Here is a 24,663-nt window from a genome sequence, read left to right on the forward strand (position 1 = left end):
GGCCTCTTATCGTCTATTAAGTAATCGACCATTGAGTTATTTCCCTAGCCCTTGGTCTTTTGAGGCTGCAGTTTCCACCTATACCATTCTGAATGCACCTAAGCTTGTCTGATTCTGAGGCTAGAGGTACAGGGAGCCTAGAGGAGGAGAACCAATTCTCCCCTCCCCCACCCTGCTCCCCTTCAACCTGGCGCCCCGGTTGCAGAGGGACAAGCCACACACACACACACACACACTGTGAGCTGTGGTCGGTGAGCATCTGACAGCCGTGGGGAGAAGTATCCAGCAATAAAGGGTGAAAGAATCGCAGGCCTGCCTTAGTGCGGCAGCTGGCAGGGCAGCCGGAGAGGTGCAGCACATGGCGCTGAGCCACGTCGCGGACTGGAAATGTCATTATCTGCTATTTACCACGGCAGAGGACAAGTGAGTGCACAGGATTACCTCTGCTAAGAGCGAGCCACTAAACAGATTGCCCAGAGGCACTTCCTGCCACAGGAGCCTTGCCCAGCTCTACCCACCACACCAGGAGGAAGGAGTGCGACTACAGCAGCCAGGGGCCTGAGGGGGAGGTGGGTGGTGGGCACACGTGGTCGAGGTGGGGAAGTGTGTCACTGTGACCCAGCCTGGGCAAGTCCTCAGAGCCCGGGCTGGTTTCCTTCCCACCCTTGGGCTACAGGAGCTCTTATTCACTCAATTAGGTGATAAGCCTCAGGGAGACTCAAACCAGATCCCTACAAACTCCCTGTGTCTGTCCAGACATCTCCAGATCATGACAAACCAGGTCAGACTGCGTCAATCGCCACAGGAGCCAATGCTGGCAGCCGCTCCCTACTCTGTAATCTGCCATGGGCGTTGGAGTTGCTTCTGGCATTGGGGTACCCCACTTATAAGGTGGCACCTATGTCTCCTTCTTTTTGGGGGGTCTCCTGAATATTTTCAACTCTCTTCCCTTGTCACAAGGTATGGAGGTAACATCTGAACTAAGTGAGCTACCATGGGTGAGCTGTGTCTCCCAGCATCTATTTCTCCATTGGGAAAATGGGCCTTTTGACTCTCAGTTAACGGTGGTGGGCTGTGGGGACTCAGGACAGAGGGACTCTCAGAGCACGCCAACCCATGTGGGCTTCCTCCTGACCCCCTCCTGTCCTGAGCTCAAGAGAGATAAGGAAGCAAACTAGAGCAGCTTCAAAGCCTCCCCGAAAAGAGCCAGGCGGTGGTGGCGCATGCCTTTAATCCCGGCTCTCATGAGGCAGAGGCAGGCAGATGATCTCTGTGAGTTCAAGGCTAGCCTGGTGTATAGATCGAGTTCCAGGACAGCTAGAGAAACCATGACTGGGAAAAACAAAAACAAAACCAACATCCACAAAAAGTCCCAGAAGCACCCTCAGACAGGTGCAGAGGTCACAGGGAGGGCAGTGCAGAGGTCGTGGGGAGGGCGCTTCAGTTCCCTGCCCTAGCTGCCTCACACCAACTCCCAGTCTGTGAATGGTAACTGGGTGGGCGCCACAGGATGAAACTGCTCGGAAGAGCCTACAATACTGTCTACTACAACCCTTTCCTCTCACAGTAGGTCTTGAGGGGAGTGGAGGAGAATGTGTGTGTGTAGGAGGAGGGGGGGAGGGTGATGTTTTTCATTCAAGGTCACATCGGAGGGACAGGACCCTCCTTCCATATATGGCCTAGTAGTAGTGAGTGTAGGAGGGCAGATGCGGATGGCCTTAGATAACAGGATTCCCAGCCACCCCTCAGAAGGACCAAGGAGCCTTCAGGAAATAAACTTGAACTGCCCCACCTGGATTTCAGACACGGGTGGGCATGATTGTGCTGGCACTGAACAGGAAGCAAGATGCAGGGGCCTGTGGGTCCCAGGAAGAAGGTAGACTAAGGAGCAGGATGGGAGATGTCTGCTGTCTAAGGGGCAGGCATCTATTCCCCTCAGTCCAGCCTTGGCCCCAGCAGGCTTCGAGTAACTGGGAAGGAGGGGCTGCAGAGCAGTGTGGGAAATTCCCTTATATTATTACATAGTTCCTAAAAACAGAATTGGATTGTTTTGCATGTGTGTGGGTGTGGGGGTGTTGATTCCGATGTGATATGAAGTGAAAACATAAACAAAAGAAACTACAGAATAAGAAATATATTTAGTTTCATCAAGAAAACACACAGACATGGCCAGGCACTGGGGTAGAGGCCTGCAAGCCCATCTCTTGGTGGGATGAGGGTGGGAAGACTAGAAATCAAGGCTATTCCCAGCTACACAGCAAGTTTCAGGCCAGCCTGGATTTCTTTGCAAGACCCTGTCTCGAGAACAACCTTTCCCCAACATACACCCTCACTCAGTATACAGATAACATATACATGTATAGATGACATACACCCTCTTTGTATAAATAACAGATATAATAATATCTGTAGACACTTGGACATGAGAAGAGAGTCTAGAAGGAAAAACACCCAAACTCTTAGGGTTAGGGCTGGGTAAATATTTCACCTACATTTGTATAAACTCTTAACTCTCCAGCAGTCATTGCACACAAGACACCATCTCTAAGAGCATATCATGGGCCTAGCTCATTTCTATCCTCACAACCACACTCCAAGCCAGAACTTTGATTACACCCAATTTCCAGGTGAGAAAATTGAGGCAGGAGAACACAGGCGACTGAATTCAGTAGTCTAAACTGCCGGGCACTAGAATCTATTATCTTTTAAGAGTCCAGGAAGAGATGGCCAGGAGTGTAGCTCAGTGACAGAGCCTTTGCCTTGAGGTCCTGGGCCCATATCCTGCATGACAAATAAATCCAGGAAAAGGTGAGTCTCAAGGTGAAAAGGGACAACCTTGCTGGGTCTTTAAGACGCAGCCTGGACCACTCGCCCACTCCCAGCAATAGCATGACCAGGGGAGAACAGAGCCTCTTTCCTTTTCACATCTGCAGTACTGGGGTGAAGCCAGGGCCTCGTACTGAGCAAGCTCTCCCACTAAGCCACATCTCTAGACGCCTTCCTACCCTCTGGAGCCATCAGGTGCCCTGGGCTAAGAGAGGGAGGGCCAGAAAGCAAGCTGTGCCACTGCTCAGCACTGCCACTGTGATGCCAGGCAGGGAAGGACAATGCACAAACTGGACATGGCCTAGCTCTGGTAAACCATTGTGGATATTCCACTTGAAATTCCGACTATTTCACCCACCAGAACCTTCTCTTTGCATTTGTTTTCGATCCTTGTAAGATCCATTCTAGCCCACCAGTTCCCAAAGCAGGGGAGACCCCCGATCTAGGGCCTGGTGTAGGGAGGACCAGGTTGGCCAACGTGTTCACGCAAGACTCCAGAATAGCCAGGGAGGTGGCAGGCATCTCAGGGTTTGGAAGTGGAGTTGAAGCTGGAGTATTTGCACTGTAGGGGAGTAGGATGCTGGCTGGGGCTTAGGCTGAAAGCTCATGCTGGGGTGAGATCCTGCCCTTAGGTCTTGGTGGCTGAGCCTGGGGTGGTCTGTGCTCTGCTGTTGAAGATGGCAGCACTCCTCCCGAGTGCTGAGGAGCTAGGCAGGGAAGAAGGCTCAGCTCGTATTCTCTCTTCATGTTCCTCTTATCCCTCTGTTCCTTTGTCCCACTGGACAGCTTTGTGGGCTCAAAGGTAGTCTCTCCTTAGTTTTGCCCCACCCTCGACCTGGATGACCTCTCCACACACAACAGATGTTCAGCAACTGGTCCTAGCTCACTTCCTGTCTAGAGAGGCTGACACTGAACAGCAGGCTGCCGTGGGATGGTAGGCCACACACCCTCACCTACTCCTTTTGCCCTGGGTTCTTTTCAAAGTAGGCTCATGTGCTGAGACAGCCTGCTGGATAAGGCCATTAAGACCCCACCTGCGGAAGGACTTCATCCCTGATTAGTGTCCCGTTCCTCTCTTGAGAAGTGTACCTAGCCAGTTCCCATGGTGGTGGGTGGGGGAGGGGAGAGCTGGCATGGAGGCAGCTGTCATTACTGGAAAACTTTCTTAAAGACAGGGTCTTCTATAGCCCAGACTGGCCTTGAACTTGCTGTAGAGTTGAATGAAGAGGATGACCTCGGTGTGTGCCGAGTCAGAGTCTATGTGGTGCTTTGATCAAACCCAGCGCTTCAGACTCAAGAACTCTGCCAACTGAGGCACGGTCCCTAGACCCCAGTGATTCGAACTTGTTTCATACATTTCTCTTCCTTGTTTTGGAATATCCTGGTGCTCTCCACCCTAATCTAGGCCCTGGCTACTGTTTTCCCTTTTGAGACACAAGCTGGCTTTTGTAGCCCGGGCTAGTTTGGAACTCTGAGTCGTCATCTTTCAGCCTCCAAAGCGGTAGGATGGCAGGTATGTGCCACCACATCTGGTCCCTGGTCCCTGCTGCATGGAAAGTTCAGCTGTCAGTGCGTTCCTGCCAACCCACCACAATGGCCCCAGATGTCCTCGCGATATCTGTGTGGACGTTGCCTCTCTCACAGACCTCAGGGCTGCTCCGCTCTCTTGGGTGGCTCTAGTGATGCAGGAACAAACACAGCTGCTTCAGCCTGGGTTGAAGCTCCTCTTGTCTTCCTCTCCCCTTAGTCTGCCTTTCTCCCTCCGCTCCTCTTCTCAGACTCCCAAATACCCAAACTGCCAAGTACCCAAGTACCTGCCAGCCCCGGGCCTCTCCAGAGCCATGTCTGCTCTAGCCATGCCCTGTTGGGCACATTTTCGTCACTTCCAACATTGCTCCCCTCGAACAGAGGCTGCTGAGCATCTCCCCATCGTCTGTCCTGGGGCCTCTCTCAGCTCTCTCTCCCATCTGAGACCTGTGTACGTGTCAGGCCGGCATCCCTCTCTCTCCCTGGGGAGTCAGATGGGCACAATGTCCAGGGCTGCAGAACTGACAAGCAGGCCCGGGGTGGGAGTCAGTCCATTGAGTTAAGGGCATCGCTGGCCCAGTGGGCTATAGCCTGCCTTCTATCCAGATAACCCTAAGTAGGAGGTCAGGTCAGTGGTGAACAGGATGGACTCTCAACCGCGCCGAGTGCCTTTACTTGGGGAAGAAAGGCCGGCTGCAGGCACAAGGCAGCAGGGTACATGCGCCTTAATGGAGATGTTCTGCCTGCCAACCCCAGGCGAGGTGGATGTTCCAAGATGCAGCCTGGTGTCTGGTCCAATCCTCTGATCCTGACAACAGGAGCCAAGTCAATTCCTGCCAAACATCCTTGGCGACAGGCGAGCAGCCGGAGCGGGCCCCTCGGGGCAGAGGAATTAAGTGACTCTTTCCGGGAATTTAGGAAACATCAGTAGCCGAACGAAAAAAATCCATCTTTGTAATAAGGCGCAAACACGCGTCGCCTTCCACATCAAATTAGGCCGAGGAGGAGAGAGGACGCAGTGAGGCCATTCGGAGGCAGCTAGGATAAATATGCTATCACTCAAGGTGGCTGGCTGCAGTTTCCATGTTTTCTCTCCCCTCGCCACCAGGAGCAGAGGTGCTTAAGATCAGGCTTGGAAAGGGAGGTCAGGGTGGGAGCTCCTTAATGGACTTTCGGCAAATCCCAATTCCCAGCAAAAAAAAAAAAAAAAAAAAAAAAAAGGAAAGAAAAAGAAAAGAAAATGGCTACCTCTTGACTCTTGCACATTGACTTGACAGCAGCCATGTAAAATCACTCAGCCCCTGTGCATACGGTATGGCGGCTCCCACAGCGGGGTGCAGCTATGCCACTGCTCGGTATAACCTCCCTGGGAATTGGAAGCGGGACCTCAGAGAAAGAAGTCTGCACAACGGCACATAGAGTCAGTCACGTTGTGCACAGGAACTCAAATGTGGGAGCACTCAGGGTATCCATCATGGACGAGTGGATCAGTGGAAGTATGGTCACCTTGAAATGTTGGTCCCCTCATAAAGGAGAGGAAGTCAGACAGGCACGTGCTGTGGTGTGGATGACACTTGAGGACGCCACGCTAATGAATCTGGTGAAATGCAGATTCTGGCTCAGGAGGTTCAAGAGGGCCTGAGAATTCGCACCTCCAGCCGGCATAGGGGGATGTCTGTGTTTCCGGCCCTCAGGCTGTACTCTGAGTAGCTGGCACTGGAATCCTTTGTCGCCTCTGGTGTCTCCACCTGCAGGAGGTGGTCTCTGAGGAACAGCTGGGGAGGACTCCCAACCCCCCACAGGAGCACTTGAGATCTCTGCTCAGAATCAGCAGGCTTTCTAGGAAGTGCTCCCACCAGCAGATCAGAAGCTGGCGACAGGTCCGAGATAGTGATGGGGATGTGGGGACTCTGCTTCCTCAGATTGCCCAGGCAGGGCAGGCAGGAAGGTGACAAGTAGGTGCCATCTGCTCCCCCGGTACTCAGCAGCCACAAAACCTTCACCCTGACCAGAATGGAGTCTGCCCAGGGTTCAGGGGGAATTTGCGCAACCTCTTTATAGCCTGGAGTTACTGCCAGTCTCTACAGCGAGACGCTGATCCTTAGAGCAAAATGGTCGGAGCCTGCGGCAGGAGGGATGAGGGGTGGACCACACTCTGCCCTGCAGTGTTCTCCCATGCTGGGCTGGGGCCATGATGCCCCTCGGAACTTTTGCTACGGGACTGGAGAAAACCGCAGGCTAACCTCAGCGCCTCTGCTCCCAGGATTCAGCACACAGGATCTAGGTTATGTCAGGCTGGCTATCCTGGGCCTTTACTGTGAGATCCATTTGGCTGAGACCAGGAAAAGCTCCAACTGCTTCCTTAGGCTGGTGACAGTGCTGTCCTGGGGTTCAGATGGTCATCCCGTAGCCCGGCACAGCCTCACAGGGCTGGGAAGCGGCTGTCTGACTCAGATCGGAGGCAATTAGGAGTACCAGGCCTTTTTAATTAACCAGCCAGCCCCTCTCCCTTTTCACCACAGTCAGGGAAATGAGGCCAGGCAGCCGGTGCGTGAGTGTGTGTGAAGGCCCAATTACAGAGGGCCACAGCTCCAGGACTGCAGTGCCTTCCCCAGGCACATTCATTAGCTTGTGGCTGACAGACACTGTCAGGGATCTTGCTGGAGAGGCATCAATGTCCCCAGGAGCACCTGAGGATTTGTCCCCAGCCCCTTGGCAACAACTTCCAATGCCATGAATCTTCCCAGCATCCTTTCTCTTCAGCCTGCCCAAGCACACAACACCTTCTTGTCTTAGAAGACTCACTCCTCCACACAGCTCTCCGGGTTGTTAAGTCCTTGGAAGCTAGGTCCCTACAGCAGCGGGTGTTACTCTAAACGATTTTGCTCATCCACCTTGACAGTCAGGACCTGAGGGAAGAATTCCCCCCTTTTCTAGATTCCCCTCACCCCTGAGAGACAGAGAGACTGTGCCTGGATGCTGGCACCTGCACACTCACGGGGTCCCTGCTAGCTTGACACCAATGCTGAGAACTGCAAAGGCATCCAAGTCCTTAATATAGTTACATAAATCTTGGAAAACAAAAGGCCAACGAAGCAGCAGCTTCAATATGAAGCCCAAGAAGGCACCAATGCTTCTAGGCATGGTGGTAACCAGCTGGGATCCCAGCACTCCAAAGGCAGAGGCAGAAGGGCTGAATCGGAGACCACAATGGGCTTGATATTGAGACTCCATCTGAGAGAGAGAGAGAGAGAGAGAGAGAGAGAGAGAGAGAGAGAGAGAGAGAGAGGAGAAAAATGGGATCCTGTGTGAGGCCATATCTGATAGGATCAATGTCTGTGGAGGAAGACGCTGGGGGTCCTGCCCGGTACCGTATGAGGAAGAGCACACCCATCTGGCAGGCCAGGAAGACGCTGAATTGCCTTGGACTTCCCAGCCACCCAAACCACAGGGAAAGCAAGGTCTGTGGTTGAGGCCCCGACTGGCTGACCTGAGCATCACTATGTCTCCTGTGATTGTGAAGGTCAGGTCCATGCTCTGTGGCAAATCTCTGAACAGGGAGCCCCTGGGGCAGCCCAGTCACAGTGACAGTGACAAGCCCCCCCACGCCTTTGCTAGGGATGGACCAGGCTATGAAGGGCTTCTCTGTACCAGCTAACCCATCCCTCACATCCATCTGGTGCTGATGGCTACTTTTTGACCCTGTCTTATAGATAAAGAAATGAAGACTGGAAGAGGTGAGGTGAGTTTTACTAGAACACTCCATAGAAGCAAGCTGGGAATGCAACCCAAGCTGGTCCTACAGCTCTAAGTTCCTCTGTTCCTGCTTTGAGGAAGAGAGAAGCACCCCACCCCCAGGCCCCCAATTTGTGGTCACAGACAGTCATTCAGGAGTTCCAGGAACTTCCCAGGGCCGGTGTGGGAACAGCATGGGGGCCATTCTGAGACATGGGGGGGAGGGGAGTCAAGCCGCCTCTCACTTTGGCCTCCTACAGGCCAGGGCTCTTTATCAGGGACCCCCACTCACAACCTCAAATTCCTCCCCATCTGTTTAGAATACACAGAAGATACTGATGCTCTATTAGCATAGGGCCTCCATCCCCATGCTGCCTTGTCCCCAAGCCCTTCACTCTTCCAATGGCAGCCATTACTGCAAGGCTTGCCTCCCGCTTGCACAGGAGAAAGACCTCCCAACAATCTATTTGGCCTACAACTGCTAGAGCTATCCCTTGAAAACACACGGCAGGGGCTAGAGAGGTAGTTCAGTGGGTAAGAGCACTGGCTGCTCTTCCACAGGACCAGGGTTCAAGTCCCAGCAACTACATGGTGGTTCGCAACTGCAACTCCAGCTCCAGGGGATCTACTGCCCTCTTCTGGCCTATCCAGGCACTGCACCCACAGAGAGCACAGACATACACAGAAAAGGCAAAAACATCCAAACAGCACACAACCACAAAACAGACTTCTTCTCAGTACTCCTTGCCATGCTCAGTCTCCATGGCATCCTCCTAAAGACACAATGGAATTCCAGTTCCTGACCTGGAGTTAGTGGCTCTATGGAATCTGCCCAAGCTCATCCTCGCTCCCTCTGTTCCAGATACTTTCATTAGCTCTTCGAGCCAACTGGTTCTACCTCAAAGTCTTTGTGCCTGCAGGTCCCTCTGCCCAGAACACATTTCCACCTAGATCCTCCCCAGGACTGACTCTTGTATCTAGGATCAGTTCAGAGAGGTCTCTCTCCATAGACAAGGACGCATCACTGTCTCCACTCTGGACAAAGTGCTAACTCTTCCCGGCATTATTTTATGTTCATTTAAAATTTGTTGTCCAGTTTCTGCTCTCCCTGGAAAAAAGCCTCAATGACAGCAAGGGTTTTTGTCTATCGCCCCTGGAACCAGCCTGCACACGGGGGACCCTCTACTATTTAAAGGATGGCAAGTGGGGTGTGGTGGTGCACACCTTTAATCCCAGCACTCAGAAGGCAGGGGCGGCTGGAAACCACCCTGGTCTATGGAGTGAGATCCAGGACAGCCAAGCCTGTCTTGAAAAAGCAGGATACCCATGGCTGGGTAAGTCTTCCTAAGGACACATGAAGACAACTCTCCCAACCTCCCAATGCCCTTATTTAAATAGTATTCCCTCCCCTCCCACCTTGACCCTAACAAGTTTCTGCCAGGCCAGCACTCAGTCTCCTTCCCACTGGCCTAGAAAGAACACATCACAGAAATGTCCTCCAACCAGCCCAGCCCCAGGGCACTGGGCAGCGGTGGAGGCAGGTCTGGAAGAACATCTCCCCTACAGCCCTTACCCAGCTGAGGCCCTCCCCTGGGCCAGTCCGTTGCCTAGGCAATGGCTCTCTGAGGAGCAGCTGGTATTAACTCTTTGATAACCAGGGTCAGCAGCTCTCTCTGTGGCAGAGGGATGGTCCCTTGGGAGGAGCTATGGGCCAGCCTTTCATGGTCCCACAAACCTGAACTCTTTAGAGTAGCTGTGAGGGGGAGGGACAGGAGAAGCAAACAGGCTGCTGGGGCCACAGGGGCAGAAAGTAGAAGTCACAAAACATGGCCACCTGCCTGGATCTTGGGAGCAAAGCACCCCCCAGGTTCCTACACCCACCACCTTGGTAGACTCTAGTTCCGGGCTAAAAGGGGAACCAGCAGACCCTACAGGTCCCCGTCGTCCTCTGCTGTACTCGGATGATCAATTCACAGCCTTTAGAGTGGGATTACCTCATGTGATAGCAAGGAGAAAAGACTCCGCCTCAGATCCTGGCTCCCTGCTTACCCGTCTCGGTTAATGTTTAGCTTTGGAATGCCTCAGATGGTGCCATTGCAAAAGCCTAATGTTTCAAGTCCAACTTTACTGCTCCAGCACATCCACCTCTACAGTCCTCTCGGTGTGGGTCACCCACCCCTCTACAGTCCTCTCTGTGCGGGTCACCCACCCCAGCTGAGGCTTATAGCCTCTGATTTCTTCCCAGAATTGGTAAATCTCTGAAACCATCTTAGTTGATCATGACTTGTCATCTCTCGTTATCTTAAGAGAAAAGATTCTTTTCTTTCTGTCTTGTTCACTTTAAGAACTCCACGCTTGGGGCTGGAGAGATAGCTCAAGAGTTAAGAGCGTGTGCTTCCAGAGGACCCAGGGTCAAGTCCCAGCACCCACATGGCAGTTCACAACTATCTGTAAGTTCCAGGGGGATCCGACACCCTCCCACAAACATATATGCAGGGAAAACATCGATGCACATAAAATTAAATAAAAGTTAAAAAATAAAAAGGGACTCCAAGCTTAAAAAGGACAGACGTGGAAACTGCTTGAGGATAGGGTCCAGCACACTAGGGTGAGACCCAAAGGGATGTTGGGGTAACTAGGGTGAAAGTGAAAACAAAAGGGATTGGGGTATGATGTGTCTGACCACGGGAGGCAGCAAGGGGGAGTTGCATGCTGATAACTGCATGGCCCACAGGCATGGCTGGAAGTAGAATATTCTAGAAGAGCTCCTACTAGGAAGATAAATAATCCCACAGGCTCCACATGAGTGAAACTGAGATCCTAAATAAATGCAAACCATGCAAGGTACGTTATTCCCTGGGAAATGGTAAACTAAAGTCAATTATTCAAGTCTTGGGCTCGTTATGAAACGCAGTAACACACAGCACAGTTTAGTATAAGAGAAGACGAAAATCCATTGGATCTTGTGAAGGCCACTCTCCCTAACATCAGGAGAGCAGACAGCCGGAACAGAGCACACGGCACCTAGCAAATTCCTGGACCTCAGGCAACAGGGCCTGCCTAACATTTACCGAGTGCCTATGTGCTGGATAAGGCTTTAGGAGGTTTGCACTGAACACATCTGAGCATATGTGACAGTTGCTCCTGTTTTCCAGATGGAGAAAACGAGGCATACAATCCTAGCCCAGTTTTCTGAGGTCATGTGGTTGGCCTAAGAGCTGGACTCACACCCTGGCTCTCAGTCATCTTGCCAGGGCTAGCCCTAGAAGCCATGCCACCCAATCTTCAGGGCCTTCTTGCCAAAGAGCAGATATCACTGCATACATAAATGTACACGCGCACACACGTGTGCACACACTGTCCTTGGAAACTGGGGTGCAAAGCCACAGGATGGCAAAGCTGACCAGTTCTGGGGGGCTGAATGGCGAGGCCAGAGCAGGGCTTACCTTCCTGCAGTCTTTGCAGAATACAGAGGAGCTGCCCAGGAATCCCAACATCTCCCCGCAGAGCAGACACTGGGAGACACCATTGCCCATCACGTTCTTCTGCATCGTCTCCAGCCGCTCCACCAGCCGCCTGCAGCACAGGACACGGTGTCAGAGGGAAGGTGCTTCGGGTCCTGGCCATGAGGACTGCTAGGGTACAGTTGCTCTGAGAGTCTAAGCATACACGCTCAGGGTCTGTTGGTCACTGGGAATATTGCAACAACCAGGCCAGACACACACTTGGTCCCCGCTCTCTCAGAATTTAGGTTCAACGAAGGGGGAAATTCATGAACAAGAAAACGAGCCAAGAGCGAGGGGGACAAGAAGAGCCAGATAAAGTGAGGTAGGTGGAGGCCTGGGAAGACATTTTGAAGACATGTAACAGGGGGCTGAGAAACGTCCCCTAAGCCAGAGAAGGGCAGGTGGCTAAGGCAGATCCCAGGGATTTGTAGGTCACAGGCTGGCTCAGTTCAATCTGAAGCCACTAACGAGTTTGAAGGTGATCTGATCAAAGGATTTTCTAAACTCCTGTGGAAATCTGGAATAATGAAGAGAGGGGGGAAAAGAAGCCAGGAGGAGGTAGGACCCTCTCTCCAAAGAAGGCTAGAGGCCTCGTGCTGCATCTGAAGGACAGTGTTAAGATCCTGGTAGGTAGGCTTTGAGTCAGAGCATCTGGGCAGGTGAGAAGCTGGCGGCAGGAGAGAAAAATCAACTCTTCTTTGAAACTGCCGGATGCTGAGCACCGAGGAGCCCCGCTGAGCCTGCACGGGTGCCCGTCCTGGGATCGATGACCCTTTCCACTATAGACACCCTCTTCATCCCCCACCTCCCGCTCCGTAACAAACTGTTTGGTTTGTCAGCCACTCTACTTCTGGTACCCAGTGGATGTTCGGTAAGAACTCTTGAATGGATGAGGAGTACCATGTGGCCCATCCACTCCTCCCATGGTCATCCCCGCCCCTAGGAGAAGGAAGCCATGCTTCCTGTTTCAGACAGGACTGGGGCCAGGAAAACCAGAAGTGGCTTGCTGAGGGATGATGCTCCCAAGAAGTGGAGCTAGGGTCCCCACTTCTAAACTTGCCTGGTACAGGGTCCCCCAAGGCCCACACTTTCCTGAGGGGACCAGGGATCGTTAGCTCATCAGTGAGGCTGCTTCCTCCCCTATGCTCTACACTGAGCACTTCCGTTTTCCACAGAACTGACACTGTTGTCCATCTGTAGGGCTTGGGGGCAAACCCAGTTCTAGCCTGGCGTGGCTCAGTTGCTCTCGGGAACAATCTGTCAATCCATGTCATGTTTCCATGCATCATGCAGAGGACACGCTTCCACCATGCGAATAATTCATCTGCAGTACTGCTTCTGGGTCCTTCCTCACCCTGCTGCTCAGGGTCAGGTGTCCTCGGATCCCAGAAGGGACTTCCTGAGGCAGCACTGTGACAGCAGCCTGCTGACCGAGAGTGTCCAAAAGCACTTCCACAGCACAGAGGACCCACTCCCTGCTCACCATCCTGGGGGCGAGCATGGGGCTCTGGAAGTGGCAGGGGTGTGTGTTGGGGGGATGTCAATCACCAGCATTCAAGGTTAGCCTGGAACCTGGCTGGGCCCTTTGGGAGGAGATCTGTAAGAAGCCAGGCTAGATGGAGAGAGAGAGAGAGAGAGAGAGAGAGAGAGAGAGAGAGAGAGAGAGAGAGAGAGAGAGAGAGAACCCCAGCCATTCTGCCATGAGCCCTGTTTGTACTGACACGATAATGACCTGTCTGTATGATTGAGGCTCATACAAGAGGCCGACGGTGCGGCAGTCATCTTTCTAGTGGGGCCATCGCCTACTAAAGCTGCCTTTCTACTGTGTCTGACTTTTAAAAATGATCATGGAACTAATGGAAAAAGATGAGCAGAAAAATAACGAGATCAGAACGAGCGGGGCTCCTGCCCAAAGCAGCCGAGCTCCGCGCAATCGCGCTCCCCTATCTGAGCTCTTCCAAATCAAACGACGACAATAAAAAGGCACACTGACATGTTGGATGGCTGAGCCCTAGATGGGGGAGGCCAGGAGAGAAGCTGGAAACACACCAGAGGGCGCCTCCTGCTGGGGCCTCGGGTGGGGCGATTCAGTGACCTCCACATGAGTTCAGTCCTTGCCTGAGCTGCAGGAGGGAACTCAGAGCCCAAATCCAAGAAGCTCCTGGGCTCACCCCGCGCTCCTGTCTGGGGTCTTGAATCCATGCAATTCCAGCTGCCTACATCCCAGCCTCTCCCATGAGAAGCTGGGGCCTCCTGACTCTTGTAGACTGGTCTCTGCAGAACCCTCACAGCCTCCCTGCTCAGTGCCCGGTCTCTGCTGACTCTGCTCACCCAATCCTCTGCTGCTCCAGGATGTCCAGCCGCTCTGCTCTCTGGATGACCTGAAGGATGACCTCGACCTCTCCGGGGCTCAGGCATTGGGTCCTCCTCTGCTTCTCCGTCTGGTACGTGTGCACAGACCAGCCTGTCTGCAGCCTTGGGAGAGAACAGTGTGGCTAGAGGTGAGACGGCAGTAACCCAGTGTACCCACCAAGCCCTTATGAGAGTTGGGTAACACAGCCTGGACACTGTGGTTCAGAGTCCATAATGAACGTTTCTATATGGTCTGGATGTGTACCCACCACTGAGTGTCATTGCTAGAGGGCAGTGTGGAGCCCACTGTTTTCCTCTCTAGAAGGAAAGTCTTGGAGGGCCAGGCCTTGCCCTGTCTGATCCCCTCTCGGCCTTTTACACTGTGTGCCTTCACACTCTGCACTTAAGCCATACCAGCCTTTTGTTAGGCCTCTCCTGTATGCCATGATCCTTCTACCCCAGGGCCTTTGCACATGCTGTTTCGTATGCCTGGAACTGTCCCCATATTTCCATGTAACAGTTACCTCTCTGAGTCAAGAGAAGCATCATACTTAAAAGGAAGTCTTGGTCCTGGACCCAGTTAGTACCCCATCCCCACCCCACTGCCAATCATCCTCATCAAAAGAACTCACATCGTCAACTATCCATACAACATTGTTCACCTCTCCCCATCTCTGCTTTAACGCAAAGGACCAACTGAGTTTAGGAGTGTCCAGAGGCATGGGTGCCTGGAAGGAAGAATGAGGGTTGGAAAACTCTTCAGGAATCCCAGGGAGTCTACTGGACTCTGCTTCCAGCTCCGCAGGGGGCATCTGTCTGTCAGACACACACCTGGGAGGAGACACTCACAATGGCTCTTCTGAGAGGCTACGGCCGTAGCTGGTGGGTGAGAGCTGGAGTTGGGAATGAAAGGGATGCTGGAAGGTCAAGGGACAGCTGGGCTCTTGTATGAGGTCCAAGAGCTGAGGTCTCCCAGCAATGTGCACCCTGCCAGGGAGGGCACCTCATTGACCTGCCATCAGAGCTGGCGAGAGGGTCCAATCTTATCCCTGTCACTCTCCCTGCAGGGGTGGGGTGAGGTGGGGCTGAGGCACCCAGATGGAGGGGGGCAAAGATGCTCTCACATCACATGCGACACCCTTCTTCCTGAGTGTTTCAGATGAATTTTTCTATCCACCTTTGATGTCTCAGCTCTGTCTCCCACAGGCTGATAATGTCTAATTGCGAATTTCTTAAGCTTGGTCCCAGTTGGGAAACGCTGGCTCCTGGTACTGGCACAGTCTGACAGCTGCAGGGATGTTCCTGCCCTATCAGAGCTAGGGACAGCACCCACCAGAGAACACAAGAGGCATCTGACAAGCTCAGCCACAGGTACACAGTATGTGCATGTGTGTGTGCGTGTGCATGTGTATGTGTGCGTGCATGCATGTGCGCGTGTGCATGTGACGTCAGGGGAGGCCAGGCCCAACCAAAACTGAAGGATCACTAGGTTGAGGGTTAATATGAAAATGAAGACCTCCAAAAAGACACAAGGGAACCACAGAGGGACAGCGACCCTGCTGAGACCTAGGAAAGATGCTGTAGGCTAGCTGTGGTCTCTCCTGAAGGGAGCTGTTCATTCAGGGAACAAGTCTGTGCTCTGTACTGCCCCGTTATGCCAGGCTCAGTGACAAGAGCAGAGCCAGTGATGAGGAGGCCTTGTTCCTGGTGGGCTGCTGTGGGTGTCAGCTGGACTCAGATGTGAGTCCCAACCCAGCCATTGACAAGGGACATGGGCAAGGAGGGCAGGCCTCAGTTTCCCTATCTGAGAAATGGGGACAAGTTATTTCTATATAATGAGGAATAGATAACCATGGGCCAAGAGTGGTGTGCATTTGATAGCCACCTCTCTCCAAATCTCCCCCTGGGGAACAAAGCTCACCAAAGACTGGGAAGAGGCAGCGGGTGGAGAGGGAAGGGTCACTCTAGCAGGCCAAAGGCACTTACTTGGCTCTCAGAGCAAGCTGCCGATCGTTGGGGCACACCCACTGATCATTTCCACTGCTGAAGATGGTGTCAGCCATGATGGGGAGCACAGCCCAGGGCAGGAGTCACATCTGAGGCAAGAGGAAAGGGAAGCACATGTCAGGACTGGGTGCTACTGGTAGTTTCGATCCCTGCTGACCACCGTGCCACACCCGACTCCTCCAGCAAAGGCCTCACTCAGAGAAACTTTCCCAAAGGCTCGGGGGCTTGGGGCGGGTGGCGAGGAGCATCATATGGCTAAGTGACTGGAGTACACATGACATCAGAGGGTGAGAATCAGACAGGAGAGAAGGCACCCTTGCGTGGCAACTTTCAAGTCTGCTGGCAAGCCCTGAAGAGCATCCAACCCCTGCCTTTTCCCACACAGCCCCACTGCCCTGAGAACACCCCTGAGAGCCAGGCCCATGAGGAGAGAGCAAGTCACCGAGGCAAGCTCACGAATCTCCTCAACTTCCCCTACCTCCATCGCACCAGAATGGCCACTTACAGGCCTGTACTCTGCTCCCTAAGAGATCCCCACAGTGTTCTCCAGAGGGCAAGGCACAGGGTGGCAGCCAGCACCTCCACCAGGCACTCTTAAGAGTCATTGTCCACAAGAACTAAGAGCTAGCCTTGAGAATCCCGCAGGACCTTCTTTAGAACCTGATGGTTCAACGTAAGTAGTGTAGCTGGCTTTCTGTGTGTTACTGGGCAGAGGGCTAACTCAGGCTGCCTAGTACGAAGACGCTGCTTGTGCCTTCTCAATGGAGCACGTGTGTGTGTGTGTGTGTGTGTGTGTGTGTGTGTGTGTGTGTGTGTGTGTGTGTTCACATGTGCTGGGAAGCTGGGAAGAAAAGAGACAAACTTGAGAAGGTGCGTGTAAGGATAACCTTTGATTTCATCCAATCCGGTCCGGTGGATTGAAAATTTAGAACCCCTTTATATTCTACAAAAGAATATTGATGGGGGAAGTTGGTGATGTGGTTCAGTGGTTAAAGAGCAGTGGCTGCTCTTCTAGAGGTCCCAGGTTTGATTCCTAGCACCCACAAGCTGGTTTACAGATACCTATAATTCTAGTCCCAAGGGGTCTGGTGCCCTCTTCTGGCCTCCATAGCACTGTGTGCATACGCACACAGATCCACATAAGCGAAACTCATATACATGAAAATGATTTTTAAAAAACATAGAGGCTGGAAATTTGTATTTCCTCAAAATGTTAAGCACAGACTTTCCACGTGGCCCAGAAACTCAATTGTCCTAGGTATCAACTACAAGAGGACTGAAAACATGTGTCCCCACAACATGTGTACAAATGTTAAGTCACATTACTCCTAACAGTCCCTAAAGCAGGGACAACTGATAAAGGAAATATCATGCAAAGGAAGATCTCAGACCTTCTCTAACACGGCAGAACCTTGAAAATGCAACACGAAGTGAAAAAGCCAGCTTGTACGGGAGATCACATACTATGTGACACTGGTTATAAAAATGTCCAGAATGGGCAAAATTACAGAGCTCATTAGTGGTCATTAGTTGGCACAGGACAGTGATGGCTTTAGGGTTTCTTTATGAACGGATAGAAACATTCTGGAATTAGATAGGGGTGATGGCAACAATATGTGGGGTCCAACTCATCAGATATAAAAAAAGATCTTTTGGGGTTGGGAAGATGGTTTGGCAGGTAAAGCGCTTGCTCTGCAAGCCTATGGCCTGAGTTCAGTTCCAAGACCCACATAAAAGTGGGTGAAGTAAACCAACGCCAGAGGTGCCCTCTGACTCGGCATATGTGCCATAGGACCACCACCTCACACACACAGTGAGAAAGTCGATCCTGAACTATCCAAAATATATGAGCTATTATATTTTCATATTTTGCTGAGAAATCTAAAAACTCCCATTGCAGATACTAGGCCTATTAGGTAGTCATAAAATTTATATATTTTTTTAATGAGAAAAGCACGTGTTTTCAAAACAAAGACAATGTGAGTCCCGGGATTGTTTTTATATTTTTGCAATTAACTTTGCTTTGGGAATTAACTGAAGACAGCTGGGCGTTCTTGTCTGACTTTTCTTCCGACCTTTGGAGATGTTGTTCCAGTGAAGTATATGGAAGGGGTCCAGGCTCTCACGGATGTGTAGGATGGGTAGAAGGCGGAGGAGTATTCTAATAGCTTTCCCAGATAATGGTGTGTGTTTTTCTGCACCAAAACTCAACAGATGGCACTTTCTTAAAAACTAGTTCCAGCACAGCTTCTGAAGCCACCTCTGAATACTTTCCATCTTCCCTGTTTTCAAAAGAGGCCGAGAGTCTCAGGATGAGGAAAATAGTTTTGATTTGGGGGATCTCTGAAAAGTGCTGGGGACCCTCAGGCATCCCTGAACCATACTTCAGAGAACTCTTCGGACCAACGTGGCCCATGCCCATGATGACCACCAGGGGGCAGCGTGTGGGATGGCTCTAACTGGCGATGCGGTATAAGCCAGACCCCACCATCATCTCACAGGTCTCGCCAGGCAGCCAAGTTTCCCAGCTGGACTTGGCAGTCCACGTCGGTCCACACTTTGGTAAAGAACCCTCAACCAGACAGGCTCAGAGGCACTGTTGGCAAGCTAGGAACCTGGGCCAGCACCTTCTCACAAGTGGTGCTAATATAGTCCTGAAAACCTGGCAGGGGCGAAAATGACTCGCTCGAGGGTGAAGACATGGTTCGTCGGATAAAGGTGCCTAAGGCCAAACCTGATGGCCTGAGTTTGATTCCCAGGATTCACATGGTGGACAAAGAGAACCAACCCCTTTCAGGTTGTCCTCTGACCTCAACACGTGTGCCCCAGCATGTACTGCTCCCCCAAATAAGTCAATCAAATACAAAAAGAAGAAAGTCATGTCCATTAAACACTTCAACCCGTAACCCGTACCCAGGCTCTAGTGGGTTTGTTTTCGTTTCAGTTTCTGTTAGCTCTGTGAACAGTGTGGTACACTGCTACCAGAGTGTGAAATGCGTTACTCTACTCATAATAACTATTTAAAATACGCAAGACATACATACGCTCTTTTTCCTTTCTAACATTCAAGTGTCAAGAAATGGAGGGGCTGTATGGTCCAGGTAGACAGACTCTACATGGGCTGCCCAGCTCTGCTCCTGACCTGCAGGGGGCGCTGTGCCAGACCAATGTGTTCATGGTGGCAACCCTAAGCCTGACAACCCAGTTCCTCTATGGCTGGACACAAAAGGGTGGTGGCCTCTGGGCTCCGCTGGCCACTCTACAGAAGCAGAGGAACAATCGGGGATCCTGGAAGACAGGAACAAGCCAGGGAACCTTGGGGCTCTGCACTGAGAAGACTTTATCTTCTGTAGAAGTTTCCAAACTGAAGGCTGTGATAGGGTGAGCTGGGAGGAGAAGCAGAGGGGAGGAGGAAGGACCTGGGTATTGAAGCCTCACCTCCATGATGGCAGAGAATGAAAGGGAGCCAGGAGAAGGTGGAGATGCTCCTCAGAGCTTCAAACCAGTCCACCCCCAAAGCACCTCTAAGAATGAATGTGCTGCCTTCATCCACGTCACTTCCTACTGCCACAGTTTTAGGCCCCAAACCAGGGAATCCTTAGATTGATGTCATCTGTCCTTTGACCCGCTGCACGTCTACACATTCTGGGCCATTCTCTTCTGTCCTTCCTAACGGAATCATGGCTCACAGCTTCCCCTGCCTCCTGTCACTTTCCACCTAAGCACAGAGGGCGGCCTTTATGGCAGTGAGGAAAGTTAAAAGGCCCACAGAAGGGGGAAAAAAAGCAAAAACAACAATAAAAAAACAATGGGTGTGTGTGCAAATTTACTAAATGTCCAGGACTAGCCAGTAATCTCCGTGGGGCTCTGTTTCGTCACTTGTACCCGAGGAACAGACGGACGGCCTGTATGATTCTCTGCATGCCCTGTACCTGATTCCCACTGTGAGATGCACGGAGGGTTGTTACAAGGCTGTTGGCAGGGCCTGGGAGGGAGGCTTGGGGTTTCTCCAGTCTACAGGATGAAGAGATGGGAGCCACAGCAGGACAGACACCTACAGTCAAATAAAATACTACGGGGAGATCAAGAGAGATGGAGGACTGTCATTTCCCGGGCTTGGAGTCATGGTACCGACTGGGCGGGGACATCCACAGCTGAGCATGTCCACAGAGGTGCTCGGAATGAAGGTCAGAGCCAAGAACACAGCGACTGCGGCTCCTACTTGAGGCTGTGGCTGGCACCTCCGAAAGCACAGCTGTCCATCCTCCACAGAGCAGCCTCAGGACAGATGGGGGACATCAAGGAGGCCCATTTTAGGAACCCGCCACACAGTCAGCTTGGGTTTGCCAAACCTCTTTGGGCCGAGCTGGCGCCCAGATAGCTCCCTGACTTGGTAGCTGGTTAGAGCCTCATCATGCCACCCCAACCCCCTCTATCTAAGTGTCCCTAAGTGGAACTGTATATAGACAACCCAACATGTCTGCCCTGGTCCCCACTGAGGGAGAACTACAGCTCACACATTCTTAAGAGTTCAAGACCGGGGTTGGGGATTTAGCTCAGTGGTAGAGCGCTTGCTAGGCCCTGGGTTCGGTCCCCAGCTCCGGAAAAAAAAAAAAAAAGAGTTCAAGACCAGCCTGAGCTACATTAGAAAGACCCTGTCTCAAACACACACACATATACACATGTGCACCCATCTACACACACACACACACACACACACACACACACATATACACATGTGCACCCATGTACACACACACACACACACACACACACACAGATGCATGCACACACATGGAATTGGGGCCCCGCAGCTTCCATCCACAGTACTGCATGTGTTAAATGTGTACTTGCCTGGTTGTTAATTTATGAGGGAACAAAAGTTCATAGAGGATGAGGAAGCAGGAAGGTGAACCCACCTATTCAGGAGGAAGGGTTGAATGGGCCTAGGGGGAACAGCGGAGAGTAGACAGAAAGATGGCTGTGTGGGGCTCTGGTCACTTCCTCTATTACCCAGAGAAGGTGGCACACGGGATCCTAGAGAGTGTGTGTAACGTGCACAGTAGCTGTGCGTGTTAGATGAACCCAAGCCAAGACTGCTGGGGCGGGGCACACCCCTCAACCCTGGAGATCAGCTCAGGGATCCTTGCCCGACTTTGCAGTGACATTTCTATCCTGTCTCCCTCTACACTGTGGCTCCTCGGGCCCTGTGTCCTTTCTGTACCTTGTTGCCCAGAACAGAGCCTGCTGCAGGGATTATCTGCTAAGATGAGCTGTGTTTCATGGACAGCTCTTCCCAAATAAAAAAAACCACTTTAACAGAAAATCAGATGTGCCAAGAGCAGACAGGACAGACTCTAGCCAGGCTCCGTGACTGGTTGGTTCATAGGCAGTTTGTGCCTCAAGATTCCCCGTAGGCCGTCTGTGTGGCAGTGAATGGCTGACAGCTCAGCTGATTTCCCTGGAGGGGCGGGAGCACCCAGGGGTCCTTTGTGGGGAAGCAGCTGCCTCCTGGTGTCTCTCATCCCTTGTTGGGTGAGACAAACTGAGCAGAGGCTGCATCTAGTAGACACACTGAGGGGCCCTTCGGTGAAAGTTATGGGGTGCTGAGGGCAGGCAGGGACAGGAATGGCTTACGCCAACTTCTTGAGAAAATTCCTAGGGGGCAGAAGGTTCATATCCCCTGACAATGAGGAGCAAGTCTCCATGGGACTTGTCCCCATTGAGAACTTCATATCCTGGGCTCCAGGGAAAAAGCTAGAGCCAGCAAGTGGTTCAGTGGTTAAAGGTCCAGTCCTGACAACCTGAGTTTGATACCCAGGATTTTCACAGTGCAGAGAACCAGTTCCCAAAAGCTGCCTTATGACCATCATGTGTGTATGCCACACCATGCTCCCTCCCCTCAATACACACAGAAGGAAAAGCACCACCAACTCTATCATCACCCCTCCCCCCACCAACTCCATCATCACCCCTCCCCCACCAACTCCATCATCACCCCTCCCCCACAAACTCTATCATCACCCCTCCCCACCAACTCCATCATCAACCCTCCCCCTACCAACTCCATCATCACCCCTCCCCACCAACTCCATCATCAACCCCCCCACCAACTCCATCATCAACCCTCCCCCCCAACTCCATCATCACCCCTCCCCCACCAACTCCATCATCAACCCTCCCCCTACCAACTCCATCATCACCCCTCCCCACCAACTCCATCATCACCCCTCCCCACCAACTCCATCATCACCCCTCCCCCCACCAACTCCATCATCACCCCTCCCCCCACCAACTCCATCATCACCCCTCCCCCACCAACTCCATCATCACCCCTCCCCCCGCCAACGCCATCATCACCCCCCCCCCCCCCCCACCACCCCTCCCAACTCCATCATCACCCCTCCCCCCACCAACTCCATCATCACCCCTCCCCCCAGGAGGATGCTCAGCATCCTAATGAGGTCAGGAGCCTCTGAGTTTCCCCCAGGATTTACACACAGGTGTTAACTGTGCCTTCCCTGCTTATTTGGGCTACTGCTATCCTGTGCTTTCCAAAATCCCTTAACTCTATGTGACTTTATGGCTCTAGATATACAGTATCGCAGATACTCATCACCTGGAGACACACCGGGACATCTTACATACTCAACACAAAAATGGCTATCCTTCGAGATCTATCTTGGTGGCCATCTCTGGTAACTTCCTTAGGAGAAATTCGAGAAAGAGAGATGGAAACGCGGCATGTGCATTTTTGGGAAACACATTTTGAGTCAGCCTTGCTATAGGAGTGTTCTCAGCCACTCGAAGCTGTGTGCCGTGGGCCTCTTGCCTGCTCTCTCCGAAGTGAGTCTAGAATTGTTCATCAGGAAAACAAAAATCTGTTGGAGGCAGCTGGGTCCTGTCAGCCGAATGTCAATTTTGTGGTTTTTGAAAGGACTAGCTATAGATCTTTAATTAATTGGGTTCAAGAGTACATAATTCCAATCATCACACATCCCTCCCCCAAAGTCCCCTCTGTAAAATCTTTGCATCTACTTTAAAGGCTTCTCTCTGGCTCAGAGCTGGTGGGACCAGTGCTGGCTTGAGCGTCTTTGTGGTTGGAAGGACTTTGGCAGGTACTATAAGCCAGCAGGGCGTTCTATAAAAAGGATTTCGAGCTAGGGGTGTGGCTCAATGGTAAAACACAGAAGTAAGACCCTTGTTTAACTCCTAGCACCATAAAAACAAGTAGGCAAACCAAGAGGAAACGCTCATATAAAAGAAGGGAGAGGTGGCCCTTCTAAAACAGCCCCTCCCACCACTGGTCCTGGGGTTCTGATGACCCCAGAAACACTGTTGTCTGACCCCAATGTCCTAACTCACCAGAGCCAGGTCAGGGTGGAAACCACCCACCAACAGCTGTCTCTGACACATACCATACCTGGGGGGCAAGACGACCTGTACTTCCAGAAGCAAGACGCCCACTGTCTTGACTGTCCTGTCGAGGACTGGGAAGGGCACAGGCCAGGCAGAGGCAGCGTCCTCATGCTCAGTCTGAACCTGGAGTGCTCAGTTCCTTGATTTCTTCTCAGGGAGTCCTTAACTGACACAATCAAGCCTATGTAATCCAGAATGTTCAGAGAACTCAAGCAGGCGACAGACTCTGAACCCAAGACCAGCTGATCTGCTTGGCCAGGATCTGTACCTCAATGGTATGACAAATGAAGAGACACCCCCGCTAAGAAACACATCTCCAAATCAGGCCATCATCCATGTGAGAAGAAAGGAAAACTATGCAGGGAACAACAGAAAGAGGCAGGCGTGTGGGAAGGAGAGAGCAAACCCTATCTGGTGGGGGCAATCAAACGCAAACAGAGGTCGGTAGAAAGCAACCAGCCAGTGCAGGCCCGGGCTCCTAACAGCCGCATAAAGAGAGATGTTTGAGGGTTGGGGATTTAGCTCAGTGGTAGAGTGCTTGCCTAGAAGCGCAAGGCCCTGTTGGGTCCCCAGCTCCGGAAAAAAAGAACCAAAAAAAAAAAAAAAAAAAAAAAAAGAGACGTTTGAGTCACTGAATCATGATGACCATGTGACCCAGCCATGGGTGGCAGAAGTACCCGGATGACAGGTTCACGGAAGGCTGTAAATGGTTGTGTGGAGCCACCGAATCTAGAGACGGTTGTTTTGCAGATTAGTATGTGGCAATGCGTCTTAACTCAGACAAGTAGCATTTGGCAAATAAAACTGTTTACCTTGATCTTAACCGTCAGCCAAACCCCTTACCAGGTCAGGTTTGATTTTCCACTTATGGAAAAATCAAAATTCTGGGTACGGGAAGTAAATGTGAGACAAAGGCCTGGCCCCGATCACATGATAAAAAACTAATCCCAAGAAGTAGGTAGGAGGGCTAGAGACCACACAGGTAGCTTTTGAAAGACTGGGAAAGAGACTTCATCCGCAGTCCAAAATCTGAGCTGTGTGGTGAATGAGTTGTTCATCCAGTCCCCATAGGAAGAATGCTGTGATCCATTAGTCATGTCTGCCCTGGTGTAGGAGGGAGAGTGGGAGCACATTTGCTGTTATCAAGCCTGTCACCCCCGAGATAGACAGCTGTGCATAGGCTAAGAAAGATGAGAGGAATAGGAGATGGGGGGCTGGGGGCAGGGATAGAGGGAAAGCTAGGACAAACAAAAAAATACTTACCAGGCACTAGGCCTTGTTGAGGCCTTGG

General features: G+C 51.9%; 1 protein-coding gene across 4 annotated transcripts in view; it reads right to left on the bottom strand.

Annotated features, from left to right (window-relative positions):
* The window catches only part of Rph3al (rabphilin 3A like (without C2 domains)), a 143,431-nt gene that overhangs the window by 66,722 nt on the left and 52,046 nt on the right, over nucleotides 1–24,663 (bottom strand). For all 4 annotated transcript variants that reach the window (XM_032913606.1, XM_032913607.1, XM_032913605.1 and 1 more), the window contains exons 2-4: nucleotides 15,933–16,042; nucleotides 13,926–14,069; nucleotides 11,535–11,664 (exon numbers count right to left, since the gene is read on the bottom strand). In XM_032913606.1, coding sequence (XP_032769497.1) covers nucleotides 11,535–11,664; nucleotides 13,926–14,069; nucleotides 15,933–16,009 — 351 coding nt within the window. In that variant the 5' untranslated portion in view covers nucleotides 16,010–16,042. The remainder of the gene's footprint in view (nucleotides 1–11,534; nucleotides 11,665–13,925; nucleotides 14,070–15,932; nucleotides 16,043–24,663) is intronic.

This window comes from Rattus rattus, chromosome 9 (assembly GCF_011064425.1).
Source record: "Rattus rattus isolate New Zealand chromosome 9, Rrattus_CSIRO_v1, whole genome shotgun sequence".
Classification (NCBI taxonomy): Eukaryota; Metazoa; Chordata; class Mammalia; order Rodentia; family Muridae; genus Rattus; species Rattus rattus.